This window comes from Lagopus muta, chromosome 7 (genome assembly GCF_023343835.1).
Source record: "Lagopus muta isolate bLagMut1 chromosome 7, bLagMut1 primary, whole genome shotgun sequence".
Lineage (NCBI taxonomy): Eukaryota > Metazoa > Chordata > Aves > Galliformes > Phasianidae > Lagopus > Lagopus muta.
The window spans coordinates 43,946,557-43,961,680 of record NC_064439.1 but is presented as its reverse complement, the minus strand read 5'-3'; the positions used below and the strand labels follow the sequence as shown (position 1 = coordinate 43,961,680).

The following is a 15,124-nucleotide window of genomic DNA, read 5'->3' as shown; positions in this document are numbered from 1 at the left end:
ACGGTAGCTTAAATAGGTTTTATAATCTGTAGATTTGCACTTGCAGAAAATAGTAGGCTGTCTAGAGAAGGATATTGGTCCTGAGCAGGGTCTAGATGGCTAATAAAAGAAGATGTGGTTGTGCTATTGTAGTTCAACTCCACTTGCTAATAGGGTATTTTTTGTTCAGTCGCTGAGATGAATTTGCAAATAAAACCATTGAATTCCTCTTTTCATGTATGTTCTTCAAGTTGCAAATCTCAGAAGAATATCTTCATTTAGGCCTGAAGAGCATTTCTTTTCTCAGAAAAATCAGTATGGAGTCAGTGGCTGGAGATACGGCTGTTGTGTTTTCCCTTTAATTAAAGTTACTGCCAGAGAGGTTTGACAGTCTTTGTTATTGAGCCTGTAAGCATTAGTGTTAATATGTTTGTGGATACTGAGAGTGGATATTGCATTTCTTGCTCTTTGAGCCAAGAATATGGAACCATTTTTGTTCCATTTGGGCCAAATGGAGTTTGTTAGAGTATGAAACATGTAGCTGATCTTCCATGAATAGAAGAAATACATATGGATTTAGAAGTTAGCACTTGCTTGGTCTGAGCATTTACAGCCTTTCAAGGTCTCTCAGGAAATCATCTGACAACTTTTTCCACCATTACTTGAGTAACATAAATGTAAAAAGTACATTTATTTGTTTAGAGTTCTCATGTCTAAGGCTGCAGCTTCATATCTGGAAATGCTACGTATGTTACAGGATGCATCTATGAGTACTGCACTTAATGTGGGCTGCGCATTCTATCTGTCTGGTTCATACTGTAGACAGGGTCCATCTGTATGTCCACATGTGGGCACTTCTTTTTTTCCAAAGGAGGAAGTAAAGAGAAATGTATATCACCTTAAACTGTGCCTACACTGCAGGATACGTCTGTCTGAAGTCAGAAATACAGGCTTCTAAGCTTTTGCAGCTGGAGTGCCGTGTTGCTCTCTAGCCTGTACCACTGTGACTGCATAGCACTGAGTGCTGACAGGTTATTAATGAATGCTTATAGTTACTACTTTATCAGATATTCTGCCCAGAGTGAGAGGCAACGTGTGTATCATCGCCATGTATTTATAAGGAAATATTTCATTCTTGTGTACTTTCTTTGCTTAAAGTGCTCTGTGAAGCATGTTTTGATAACTAAGTTCAAAAGAGCAGGAAATAATTTTTTGTTTTGAATTCTCTGAAAAACGTGCATGTGTGCCAAAAGCACACCATCAGCCCAGCAGCATTTAAGAATCAGGGTGCAATTCTAAAGGAAATCTGTTACTCACTGTAGTCTTCATATTCAGCTGCTCTCAGGATAACAGCTTCAGCCTTTCGGACATGCTTTTAAGGGTGTTTGTTTATTTGAAGGAAGGTGGGCCTTCCTGTGGAATTCTCAGCTAGTTGTATGGTGTCTAGCAAGTGCTTTCAAGTATTTGGCAAAGAAAAATACCACTTCAAGGCTACTAAAGTATTTGAAAGTGTGAGGTAGCATAAGTGATCTATACCCACTGTGAGAATTGCCAAGTGTTGTGTGACTTCTAGTTGGTAAACGTGCATTTAAGGTCACTATTCAGTCCTGATAGTTTTGTACCTAAAATATCCTTACAGCTATACATACCATACTGAGATGCTTCTACAGCTTTTATTGCATTTTCTGCAGAAGTGATGAGAACTGGCTGTTCAGATTTGGCCAAGTTTCTTGCTTGAATAGCATTTTCTACCTTGTGGGACCAGACTGGAAATGTGAATTTTTTTTGTACTTTTTTTTTCTTCCTGTTTAACATGTAGCAAAGCAACTGCAGCATGTTTTCCATGTGAGAATCAGTGGTACAGAAGTGTTTCATGTTCCTGGAGTTTAGAAAAAAGAATTTCTTCTTTTCAGTGGAAGCACAAACCACTTAAAAATATCTTCATAACAAACCAGATTTTTCAGAAAATCAGCAATTGTCCCAGAGCAAATGAAATATCAATCACTGCCTGTTTTTCTCACATCAGCATTCTGTAGTTCAAATTGCTGCCTTGTAGGGTTGTGTGTGAATAGGGTAATATCACTGCCTTTCTGAAGCAACTATATAATATTACTAAACCTCTACTTCAGAATTGTCATTATTTTTTGTGTTACTAATAGTGATGCTCAGTTTTATTTGCTGACTTGGTGACATTGCTTTATGTGCATTTGTGTGAAGATGCTCAACTGACTTAAGAAGGGGAGTCCCTTGGAAATTAGAACTCATAATCCCTTGTCTGACTGCTTTATATATACTAAGAAACTAATACATGTTTTTACTGGTAACCTGGAGGACTTCCAATATGTAAATATATGCTTTAATATATATGTATATTTATATATATTTTTGTTCTTTACAGGTTGCAAACAATCTTTGCAAAATTTGATGAAGTGAGAGATTCTGGAAATATGATTTTAAGTAACATCAGTGGTGAGTATGAAACATATGTTAATCGTCGGCCTTAGATTAATGTAAGATAAGTATTTGAATGCTAGTATGAACAGTGTGAGATGGTTGACAAGAAACATCTGGAAGTATACTGAGAAAAACAGACATTTGCATAGTGAAACAGACTTACGTTACTGATACTGGTTTTTAGGACTGCAGTCAGAATACAGCTGGAAAAGGTTTTGAAATCACATGGAAACTGGCAGTGAATCTTTAACAAGTTCTGTGTGCATGCAGTAGAGGCTGCGAGAACGCTGCAGAGTATTTGTGCGTGGAAAAAAAGAAATCAAACGGGCTTTTATCTTACAGCGATTCCAAAAGAAAATAAGTGAATAATGGCTGTTTTATGTGGTTTCTTCTCAGTTAAAATGTTGAATGATAGAGTAAGTTCCAAATTAAAGAAATAGGGGATTGAAGCATTCAGAGACACTTCAGTGTTGAAGTTGTGACTTCATCTTAAAATTCTCCTTTAATGTACTGACTTTTAGCTCTTTTTCTGGTGTCTTTCATGAAAACGAAGCCTGTTATGCAATGAATCCCTGTTGCTTCCTGCTGCAGTCCTGAAACAGTATCTTATGGGATGAAAGAGCAAAACCATCATTCTTTCTTACTTAAAACTATACTTTAAAAAAGAAAAACAAGCAGCAGTTGCATAACAGCACAACAAGGGAGGTGTTGTGGCAGTGGCTTTAATTTGATTGGTTTTGAAAGCTTCATTGTCTGTCTGTTTTCTGCAAACAGTCGGCAGATTTTGGTTTATAGTGGAGGATATTCAGATACTTGTGGTGAAATTATACTGAAAAGGAAGCTTTGCTAGATCTAAAATGTAACAGTTTGAAGAAATATTTTGAGGAATGCATATGTGATTTGATAATGTATGCAAATGTACTTTTTCATTTTAAACAGTCTCACCTCTCTGTCGTTACTGTGAAAACAGAGGTTATGGGTTTGCAGAAGTGCATTTTTAAACCTTTTTGAGATTACAGTGAAGTTCTACATTGCATTCTGGTTTGAAGTAAAACAGTGCTATTCTTGGGCACTTGGAAATAAGAAAATAATGATTAATATAAAAATGAACACTAAATATGTTCATTGGTGAGAAGAATGTTTTACATTGTGGATCTACTTTGATTGTAGATCGACTCCTATTGGAAGGACAAACCATTATTTTTTTGCATTTGAAGTTCATAGAATTGCATGGGTTTGAGTGGTTCAGAGGTACATTTTAGTTGTATTTTTTCTGTTGGCAGTTCTTGAGAGATACGAGGAAGTTACAGGAGAATATAGATGTATTGAAGTAGTTTAAATTGTGGGAATAAAGAAACAACACATTTATTGCTGGACTAGTTTACATTGCGTGTAGGAGCTTTTGGTTGGTATCTTACAAGAGCAGATGCAATTTGTTTGAAGCCATTTTACCTCATCTGTACAATGCAGGTGTTAGTGCTGATCTGCAGTGGTACAAATCCTTTTGGGCTTGTAGGTGGCAGATTCTGTGCAGAAGCTACCATGAGTCTGTTTCTTTAGTCCCAGAGACAGAATCCCTCTCGTACCTTTGTTTCAGAATCTCGGTTTATCTGTTGAATCGATCTAAGCGGATATTTTTTTAACGCTATGGAAAATATACTCTTCTATTGTTAGTGGTTTATCTCGACCTTCTTCTTTATTCTCTAAAGGACAGAGAGATATTTATATTTACTGCTTCCATGTGTAGATCTAAAGTTAGTGTTGAATTCCTGTGGCTTTGTTACCAACTTTTCAGAGCTTTATCAAACATCTCTGGATAAAGGCCAGATGTAAATACGTGCGTTACAGTACAGAGGATATTTTAGTGCTTTTAAAGGCTGATGTTTTGGAATAGGGTTCAAAGATTGTGGGGAGTAGGGATGTGTTTCCAAAGAGTGAGGAGTCAAGGGCCAAAAACTGTTCCACAGACTTCGGTGTAATTAGAATGGTACAGTCCATAGTGGACCCTTTTTTTATATCTTTTAACCTCCCAAAGGAATGGCTTTTTGCTGTCTTAGCTGAGTTGTTTTCTCAAAGAAGTCGGCTGTAAGTGATGGGAGTTCTCTTCAAAGTGTGTGCTGGATAGGGAAACGCTTGCTGAAAACAACTGTCAGAGGTGCAGTCTTTAGCGGAGTTGTAAGGCACTGCTGTGCTGGTAAATCTTTGTCGTGTTGACCTACTTTCAGAGAATCCAGAGATGTCACTTAGGTTCCTTTCTTCCAACAATACTTCTGACAGTTGTTCAGTCACTTCATTTTGCATATGCAAAAAGAGAACCATAACCTAAAAAATTAGGAGCTTGAAGCAAGCTGAATAGAGGAATGTTTTCCATAGTATTTTTAATAATTCAGACAAACAAACAAAAAAGAAAAATATGCTCCTACTAACACAGTTAAACATGTGTCAGGTTTTAGAAACGTATTGCTGTTCTTCAGCATGTGTGGGAGAGACAAGGGAGGAGAGGAAAAGGTTCTCCTGTGTTCTCATGCACACTGGTGGATTTCATGTGTTGTTATCCCTTTGCCTGTGATAATGGACCTAGCATGAGCAGTCCTCCTTCATTGAATGTAACCCCTGATAGATCAGCAGAGAGAGCAGGGAATGCGGTCTGTAGGGACTGACGGATTCTAGCGGAGGGCGAAAGATGTGAAAAGCACACTGAAATGAGTGCTGCTAGAATAACTGGGGCACGATGTAGCTTCAAAAGCCAGCAGCTGAGAAGCGTGGAAGGCCCTGTGTTTAATGATGGGACTGGGCTCGAGTCTTATGCTGCTGCTTGATGAGTCATTACAAGCTTAAATAATATCATACCAATAATTTACCTCTCCAGCTGACCTTTGATTCCCTTTCCCCCCTGTCTCTATTGCAGTATCTCCCCTCCAATAAGCTGTGGTTAGTAAATTCAAACATCTTTTCTTTGCCACGAATTTCGTGAATGAATGAGCTGTTCTGAGAACCTTGGGTTCTATTTACATTCACAGTAATGCAGCATGTTATTAGAATTGTATCTGGATGTGTTTGTTAAGCCAAATCTTGTGTGTGGTGCTTGTTTTGCCATTTTGCTTCAGCAGAAATGTGTTGCATCCCTGCAAACTGGAGGAGGATCTTTAAAGCACCTCCCCGTTTTTCAGCACATGAATGTGCATTTCTATGGAAACGGGACTGGCAGCCAATCTCAAAGCTGAGCAAGCACTTGTTTCTGCCGGCTGAGATTTGTAAATAGTGTTTTCCCTCAGAGAATTTCAACAGACCTCCGTGCTGGAGAGCAGTGTACATTTTCAGACAGGGAGTCAAAAGTAGGGAGAACAATAACTGAGCTCTGTGTTTCGCTTCATTCAGTAGAATGATCCAAGCTGAATATTGATTGTACCCCTCTGTTCAGCCCATGCAGTTTTCCCATTAAAGGCATGCCTCGCAGCACTACCTTACAAACACAGCATGCGATCGGTGGGATGCACTCGTTTCAGTGTCACACACATTTTAGTGTCACGCTCCTTGGGGGGGTGGAACGGATTACAAAGACTCAGCCAAGCCGTATGTTCTATAGCAAACAGTAAACACCTGCAGAAGGGCAGAAACGGGTATTTGCTTTGCCACGTTATGCTTTTTTCTTTCTTTCCAGTTTTCCTTTGTTGGTTTATTTTTGCGAAGAGGGTTTCTGTGAGATCACACAGTGACAGCCTGTGCCAACGGGACGTGGTGTGAATGTATAGCGTGGGAAACGCTGAGGCTGCCGATAGGTGCTACAATCATTTTACACTGTTCGGGGTCCGTCTGCGTGCTGCTCGCTCATCCAGCAGCTCAGAACGCGTTCGTATGACGATCAGTTTCACCCGCTGCCCTTTGTGGTTTATACCCGGACGTATGGAAGCGTGCCGAGCAGGCCCGCGCCCGCACCGTGCCTCGAGGTGCCCCGTGCGCGTCTCTGGGCACCGGAGCTCAGCGCCAGCGCTGCGGGAAGCGAGCTGCTCAGCGCGGCGCCGCCGGTTCTCAGACGAGAGGGAACGGGGCGGGAGGCAGCGCTTATTACTTATTACAGCACACGGTGCCGTCGCGGCAGCTTCGGGCCGACCGCGAGCGGGAGCTGAGGTTCCGTCAGGCTTTCCTGACGGCAGCAGGACGCTCTGCGGCAGCCGGTGTCCGGACACCGTCAGGAGAAGGCGTTTTGCTCCTACCCACCGGCACTGAACGCCTCGCGTCCGCCGCCCCGCTCGCGATTCCGGCGCTCCTTCCATCCCGGCCAGGGCAGGGCGCGGGCACGTGACGGTGGGGCGGAGCGGGGCGGAGCGCGGTAAAAGTCCCCGGTGGGACGGGGCCGGGACCGGTCGCCGGCGGGACTGCTATTTTGAAGCGGGGTGCGGTGGGCGGCTGTGGCGGCGGGGAGCGGGGGCCGGTCGGCCCGGCACTCGCCGCCCGCGGCCGCTCCGCGCTATGATGGCGATCGGGGACGGTGAGTGGCCGACCCGGGGGCGGGTGCGGGGTCCCGCGGCGAGGGGCGGACGAGCTTCGGCGCCGCTCCCCTTCCTGCGCCCCATTGAGCGCGCTGAGCCCCGCGTGCGGCGGCTCGACGTCTCGGCCCGGTGCTGGGGTCCCGCTGCGGACGGCTCGGGGCGCGCGGCGAGAGGTCCGCCCCGGGAGCGGGAGGCGTCCGGCCGCGCTACTCGGCGGGGAGAGGCGGCGCTGCGGGCGCCGACAGGGAAGCGGCTCGCTGCCGTACGGCTCGGGTGACGCTACGGCTTGCGGAGCCGCGTTTCCTTCCTTACACAAACCGGGGAAAGTAGGTCAGTAAAGCGGTGCGGGCCGCGCGGTCACGTTTTGGATAAAAACCGGATTCGTGTTCTGCCTCCGTGCCCAACCCTCTCCCGGAGTGACAGCTTCCCCTACGTGCGTCTTCGTTTTCAGAGGAAGTTGAGAAGTTGTCATTTGGCTTAAAGCAAGATGAGGAAGATAGGAGGAGGGCTTTGCGCTTGCAAAGTGCGATGTGCGTAGTGCTAAAAACGTTGAGGAAACTGGCCCTGTAAGGCTTCTGTACGGAGATGAAGGTAAACCTTTTATCTGAGTGCGCTGAGATGGCAGTAGTGAGAGCCTGGACAAAGACCTGTTCTGAGGCGTCCTGAAATGGATGTGTGGCACTGGGTGCTTTGGGCATGCAAAGCTGCAGGATGCAGCAGAGGGATCCGGCCTCAGGCTGCTCTCTGATGTTTGTTTTTATTTGTCGTCAGCAGACTGCAGGGCAGGTCAGCGTCTTTGTGGAACTGAGCGCACACTGAGCTCTTTCTTGTCATTTTTGCTCTAGGACTGTTTTTCCCAGTGCCCGTTTCCCATGAAGCAGTGCTGTTCTGTGTGGTGTAAACATGGGTCGCGGTGACGCGCAGATGAAGGATGCGAGTTGTAGCATGTTAAGAAATAACTGTATTCCCTAGACAAAGCCATAGGATTTTTGTGGTTCCCTAATGGTCGAGGGTTATGAAGTGAGGGTGGTTGCGGAGCTTTGCTCTGTATAATTAAATTCGTCATTAACAAAGGCACTAAGAACAGAGTACTGTTCGGGCAGTCAGCTGACGTTCTGTGTGGGAGCTTTGAGCTGTAATGCCAGATACAATTAAGAGTGTGTAGGATGATTATGTAGCTGCTGGTTTCTCTTGAAACTACTGCTTACCACATTTACAAAGAATTCAGTCCTTCGGCATTGTGTTATAAGACTGTTAGGGATAACAAAACCTTATGAACCATTAAGAAAACTTTCTGATTTTTTTTTTTCTTTCTCAGTGTAAATGCTGCTTTAGTCGTGATTTTCCATTTCACATTCATCCCGTACATCCTGCAACACAGCAGACACGTTCTGTTCTACGGGTGGTGATTCAGTAGGCTTTGAGAAGTTCCTTTTCTTGACAAATTGGCACTGTGCTGTGGCAGTAGGTTCAGCTTACTGTCTGAAGGTACGCCATTGTTCTGGGTGATGTTGTGCTGCTACGTCAGAGAACAGAACTTGTCCTTTGTTTTCCTAGCTTTGTTCATTTAATCGGCCTGGATATGTTGTAAAGGTACATGCAGTTTGGAAGTATTGTATGGAGGTGGTATTTTGAATGTTTTGTCTGAAATGCAAGACAGTGGCTTACTGTAACTGTTTGGCATTCTTTCAGTGTTTCTGGAGCGTGAGCAGGAATGTAAATAAAACATAATGCTTAAATGTTGAATCTTAAGCTGATTTCCAAATTGAGGATTAAAGGGAAAAGCCAAGTTTTCTGTTTACCCATGTTAGCGGTCTCAAACTCTCCAGTCTTTTGTTTGAAACATGCAGAGGAAGAAAATAATTCTGTTTCTGGACTAGTGAGCAATTGAACTGTTACTTCCACTGCAGTGAATGTGTGCCAGTGGGAAAGCATTCAGTGTCTTGGTCTAAAGGCATTTCACATGCCTGTGTGAATGTAGGTCTGTGTTTGTTCCTCAGGTTGCTGAAGAAAACTAGTCAAGAACCATTCCTCGCTTGGGATTTCTTGTTTCTTGGAGAGGCTAATGCATTTCTGCCCTTATCCGCTGATAACCTGATTAGGGTGTTTGGGAAGCAGCTAACGTAATGGCAGGGTGGCACATCGCCTTGTGCATTCTCTTTATGCCTTGTCATCCGTTGGTTGTTTCCATCAGCTCTTTCTTTCCTTGGTGTCAGTCAGTACCGTGCCACTTCATTGTTTTACAGGTGAGGGTCCTGCTCTCAGTTCAACAGATTTATTAAAATTAGGAGAAATGTATCTGCCTAAAACTTGGGGCCGTGGGAAGAGTCATGGAAGAAAGGTTAGACCTAAGTGTTCTTTGGATGCACTAACAAGTGCAGTTCCAGACACAAGGTATTTGAGAGCTATCTAAAAGCATCAGATCAGCTTTATAGGAGAACATTCTTGGTTCCCTCATCTGTTTACTAGTATGTACTGAATATTCTGTCTTGAACTGCAAAGATGAAAAAGGGGATGTTTGTGTAAATGCTGTATGGTGTTAACGATGTTTGATGACTTCAAGCACTCATCGTATTCCAAATGATACAGTATATGCAACTGATTTAGCTGCTAATACTAGTAATTGTATCCAGATACAGTAAGAATTGTAGCACATACAAATATGAAATTATGGGTTTTGTCTTTTTTGAAATTACCTCATTAGTGTATGTGTGTCCTAGAGTACAGGAACCGTCACCTTCTATTCCCTGATGTTCTTCTGAGCGGAAGGCTGTCTTCCTAAGTCTTTAATCTGATTAGTGCTTTCTGTAAAATGTGGGTGCTGCTCAGCTTTAATATCTTATTTTTGACAAGTAACAATAAGTAAATAAAAAATTGGACACATGAAAGTTAAAAGGCTGTAGAGTTTGTTTTCAGATGATAGCTTAATTTTCAGTGTATAAAAACTGTTGACCTTATGCATTTTTGACACGAATTTCTGACTACTCAATCCTCTGGTAGAAGGGAGGAGGCTTTTAAAACCCATTCAGGCCTGGGAATGATAGTAAATAAAGCAGTTGTTACACAAGCCCAGAAAATGGGCAGGATTTCACTGTGGTGCTTTGTACTGTCCGGAGCCATTTCTTGAAAAAAGTCTTTTAGACAGTAGATGTTGGGATGTAGAAATGCATGGCTTCTTCCCTTTTCTCTTTTCCTTTGAGCATGTTTTGTAAACATGCTAACTGTGCCTGCATTGGTTCATTTCCCTCTAGAGGAGCCCTACTCCTCCTCTTCCATTGCAAGCAGCTGGTAGGTGATGTGCTGGGGGGGTGCCTTTCCTCCCTGTGCCTTCGAGATGAAGGACAGATCCTGTGAGTTGGAATTAGATGGCTATTCTGAATCAAACCAGTTGAGAGGTTCTTTTCACTGTAAGGTCATGTGGAACTGTCACAGTGTTTAACAGAGGTTATGAGTGGTGTTTTGTCTTTAAAGTGCACATACCATTGCTCATAGCTGAAAAAGATCTGTGGGACAGTGAAACAAGTAAATGGGGGACGGAGGGAATGTGTAGAACAGCCAAGGGCTATATGAAAATGAACACTTTCTTCTCAGCATGGATGAACAAAGTAAGGTTCAACATGGAAACAAAGAGTTTCAGAGAAGAACTATGTAAGTCAGACCATTTCTTACTAACAAAGCTGCAGACATACGGAAAAGGCGTCCCTGTTTTCTGGACAGCAGTAGATTCTAGACTGATAACTGAACTTGATTTTTATTTTTATTTTTTATTTTTTATATTCCAGCAGTACGACTAGAAATAAATTTTGTCTTTAGGTTTCTAAATGACATTCAGAAATGGTTGAGGATTTTCTGGTGTTCAGAGCCTGGGTATTTGTATATATGATTCTGTAGATCAAGAGTCAGAAGGGCCTCTTTCCTATGTTCTTGATATGTGTGTGTGAAATATCCCTGCAAAGTAGCAGAAGGTGCTGAGGCAGGGCAAGGGGCAGCCCCAGCGGTGTGTGCAGTGCGGTGCTGTTCCTCGGGCTGGCAATGAGGGCAGCGTGTCCTGCTGCGGGGTACGTTCTGTGTGCGGGAGGCAAGGAGGGGACGTGGGAACCTACGTGCAAACTCTAAGGTTCCTAAAGCACAGACACAATCAGTGCTTTTCTTTTTAAAAATGAAAATGTGTTAATTTAGTTTTGTGCTTTTTACTTTTTATTATTTTGAATTGTTATTTTAAAATGGTGATGGTCTAGTGTTGAAAGAGAAGTCCAGGCAAAGCATCTGGATTGGATCTTCTTGCTGTGTTTCTGCACTTCTTCGTGTCTGAACCGAAGTGTGGTTCTCCCCAGGAGCAGCTGCGTCTGTCCCTTCTTTGGCTTCTTCTCCTGTCCTGGGCAGAGATGGGGGAGGGGAGCAGGAAGGATGGGCTCATGGAGCCTTGTTCTGTCAAGAGAAGGATGATGAGGAAATGGAGGCTTTGTGTGAGCCCATGGGATGGCCCTGATTTGGTGCTGTCCCTCCTGGCTAAAGGTGAACTTACGGGATCCTCGCAGCCCTGCGATGTTTGAGGTCCCTCTGTCAGACTCGTCCCGCTGCCCCGGCACAGCAGCTCCGAGGATGGCAGTCCCTGCCCTGCCCTCTTGCTCAGGACTTGGTGAAGAAGAGATGAGAGGAGTTGGGAAGGAACGAGGGAGGGGGTCGGGAAGGAAGGGCTCGTAGGAGCCTTGGCTGTGAACAGAAGAAGGACCAGGCAATGGAGGCTCCCCGTGAGCCCGCAGGATGGCCGTGAGCTGGGGCTCTCGCGGGTAAGGGCAAACTTACAGGACGGGAGGATCAGCGCCGGCGTCGAGGCGGCCGTTTCGCGGGAGGTGGACGGATCCTGGCGCCCCTGCGATGAAATTTGGGGCGCGACCTCTTCGTGGTTGGCCTGGCAGCAGCAGAGAGATGGCCGGTCTGCCCCGATGGAGGTGGATCCACTTCCATCAGCTCATCTGCCTCGGGTGGATCCACCTCCATGGGCTCCTCTTCGCTGCCAGGCGGGTCCACCTCCATGGGCTCGATGTCATCAGCCTCTTCCAGCAGCCGCCTCTTCTTTAAAGGTGGCTGCTCCATCCAGTCCTCAAAAATAACAAGAAATGCGAGGTATCTCTTGGAGAAGCCTGGCAAGCTGCTGTCTCCTGCTGCGTCAGCTGAGGGACTGCGGTTGAGGGCAGTTGGGTGCCCATGGCGACAGGATTCTGAGTGCCACTGCAGGCCCAAACATGGCGGCTGGCAGTTGGGGCCTGCGACCATTTCTGTGAGGCAGTGGCAAGGATGTAGCAAGAGGGTCAGTGGGGGCAGGGGCTTCTCCAGCACCCTGCAGCTGCCTGGGGTGGAGGAGGAGCAAAGCGTGCTGACACCCCACAGGCAGCCGAGGGAGAGGCAGTCATTAAAAGCAGTGGAGTTGCTGTGTTTGTATCGGCTGTCCTTTGCCATCCCTCAGCTCTGGCCCCGGAGCGTGAGAAGGTGGCATCTCTTCTGCCCTGATGCCAAAGCAGAGGGGTGTGGAGGAGAGGGCCTGGCGTCCTCTGGGCGGCCGCACTGGGACTGCAGGGGGTGCGTTGGAGGGCCTGTGAGCTCCTTGGGGCCTGGTGCTGGGGTTTTGCACCTGGGGGATGGAAGGCTGATTAGGGATTGCTGTCCTCAGCCTGTTCTCTATTTGACTGCAGAACGGGTGGTGGAAGGTGAAGCATCCTTTGTATGTGATAGAATTAATTTGTCTTAGCAACAAATCTGAGTATTTTTTATTAACAGAAACATAAAAAAAAGTGCAGCAATAACATAGAACCGGTGGGACATCCTACCTTGTGTCTCTGACACTAATGCATCAGTCTGATGGTAGGGGCTGCTTTTACACACTTGTTCTAAAGTTTTATGGGAATAATGACCAGAAATTCTGCTTTTATATCTGATTCCAAATATTGTGTGTGTGATCCAGCTGCCTTGCCTCAGGCGTCTGGTGCCCTTTGAAATACCCTGCAGCACCCAGACTGCCATGCATTACCCAGAGGAGGTTGGTTCCTTTCTGGAATATCCGCTGAAAGACAGTTGGAGACCCAGGATGTCTGTGCCATGTAAATGGTTGATCGTAGGTAGCTGTATCCTGCTTTTTTTTGGTTGGAGTAATGTGTTCCTACTTCTTGGAATGCTTGATGTATCAGGGTTGAAGTGTTCACTGAATAGCGTGCAACCTTTGCCTGAAGAATGAATTAAATAGAAGGTTCAGCTTACCTTTTACAGCTGTAGTTCTTGTGGCATCCTCTTCATGCTTGACAGAAATTTGAACTGGTACAGCCAGCAACACTGGAGCTAACAGTGCTAACCCAGATGTTCCTGGCAGCTGATGCAGGTGGTGTTTGTGTATCACTGAATGGGGACTGGCAGTTGGGATTCTGGTAGGCACAGGGTGTAGGAGGGGCTGGGGGAACCGAAGGATTTTAAACTGTTTGGCTTAGGCACGTTTTTGCAGTCATGTTACAAACAGTTTGTAGTGCCAAAGAAGTCCTAAGAGGAGTCCAAAAGCATTCACTGTCTGCAGCAGTACTTGAAAGTAAGATGTGTATAAGAAGGGTATCTTTTAACAGAAATCAGTGTTTGGAGGCAGTTTTGTTAGAGTGCATCCTCTGGTTTGATGTCTCTCTATACTGTAAAATACTACTGTTTGGTATGCACAGCTCTAGAAGATCTTGTTACTGCTACATTTTTTTTCCTTTTTTTCCTTTATAGCCAACTTTAGTTCACTGTTACTGTGAGAAATACAGGGATTTTATTTTTTTTTTTCCTGCGTTATTACTTAGGGACTTGCTTTAAGATTAATTATCTCCTGATTATCTTCTAATGAATGGCATGAGTAGATTGTCTATTTCTACAGCCATCTAGATGAGGGTGCATTTCTTTCTTTCATCCTTTATTGTGACTTACAGCATAATAGATGTTAAATGACACATTCATTCTGTGACTCTTAAGACTAACAAGAGAAAAGACTTCCGTTGTATAGCAATAAATTGACTTTAATTTACTTCAGCCCTAAAATGTTTTCTTCTCTGTATGTATAAGAAGTTTTGGATGCTCTTTTGTCTTTGGACATTTGTGATTACCTTGATTGTTCTACCACCAGATTGGAGTATGTGGTTTGTTAAGAAGCTTTTTGCATTAATAGTGGTGAATATCAAGTTTGTAAATAGTTGTCCTTTGTATGTCTGAATACTTTTAAAAACAGGTACTACATATTTAAAATACAGAGACTGAGAATAATGCTACAAAGCAGAAAGATAGCCCTTATCTTGCAGTTATTTTTACTTCCAGTTGCATACTGTTTCTTATGAGTATTAGCATAAACTTTTGCCACGGTTCGAAATTTTGGCTTGTGTTCCAATAGCAGCAGCTGTGCCTGGATTTCATCTAAGAACAATGGTGGTAAATGCTGTGTTCTGAAAGTGGCTATCTCTAGGGCCAGGTCTTTCAGGTTGGTTTGTTTTGCTAGAAGCATTCTATTGACTTTTCTGAAATGTTTTGCAGATAATAGGCATCAATGGGTACCGACTGAGTTAATATGCAGTACCTTCACAACATATGCCAGTTCTACAGGTTTCTGTTTCTTTTATTGGAGGAGAGAACTTCTAGTGTTGTTTCGTTTTGTTTTCTTTTTCCTGGAACAGACCAGAGCAAGAACGTGCATTTGGTACTTACTTGGTTTCTTGAAAAGCTTTTGGCAAGACTGGCTTCCACGGTCTTTTTCTGTTGGTGTGCTTGCCTCCAATAGTCTTTTTGAGATGCAAAATGAAGATACTGTGTACAAGAATAGTCTAAAGGAGATTAAACTGAGATCCTGTCTTTTACATTAACCATGTTTTTTAGCAATGTGTTGTTAGCTATCCTTAGCAGTTCTTACAGCTTTCTATTCCCCTTTTCAGCAGCGTGGAACTTTATTGGAAAATGCTGATTGGAGAGTGCTCTCTCAAGCTGTCATGTGTATTTGCAGATGTGGAGTTAGATATTCTTCAAGTATTTTGTCTTCAAAATTATCTTAATATCTTTTAGTTATTTTTCTCCAAGCTGTTCTAGAATGAACATTTTGCATCCTTCAAATAGATTTAATTTGAAATTATTTATTATATTTAATCTTTTGTGAGAGCTCTTATGCCCTGCGGATTACAGCTCATCCCAAGCTGGAGTTC

At 44.0% G+C, this 15,124-nt stretch overlaps 1 protein-coding gene across 30 annotated transcripts in view; it reads left to right on the top strand.

The window, feature by feature from the left end:
* The window catches only part of CLASP2 (cytoplasmic linker associated protein 2), a 128,206-nt gene that overhangs the window by 27,799 nt on the left and 85,283 nt on the right, over positions 1-15,124 (top strand). For 28 of the 30 annotated variants that reach the window (XM_048952032.1, XM_048952033.1, XM_048952031.1 and 25 more), the window contains one exon: positions 2,378-2,448. In XM_048952032.1, coding sequence (XP_048807989.1) covers positions 2,378-2,448 — 71 coding nt within the window. Of the gene's footprint in view, positions 1-2,377; positions 2,449-6,794; positions 6,923-15,124 lie in introns of those variants that run through there. The other 2 variants (XM_048952069.1, XM_048952068.1) reach the window with 2 other exon arrangements.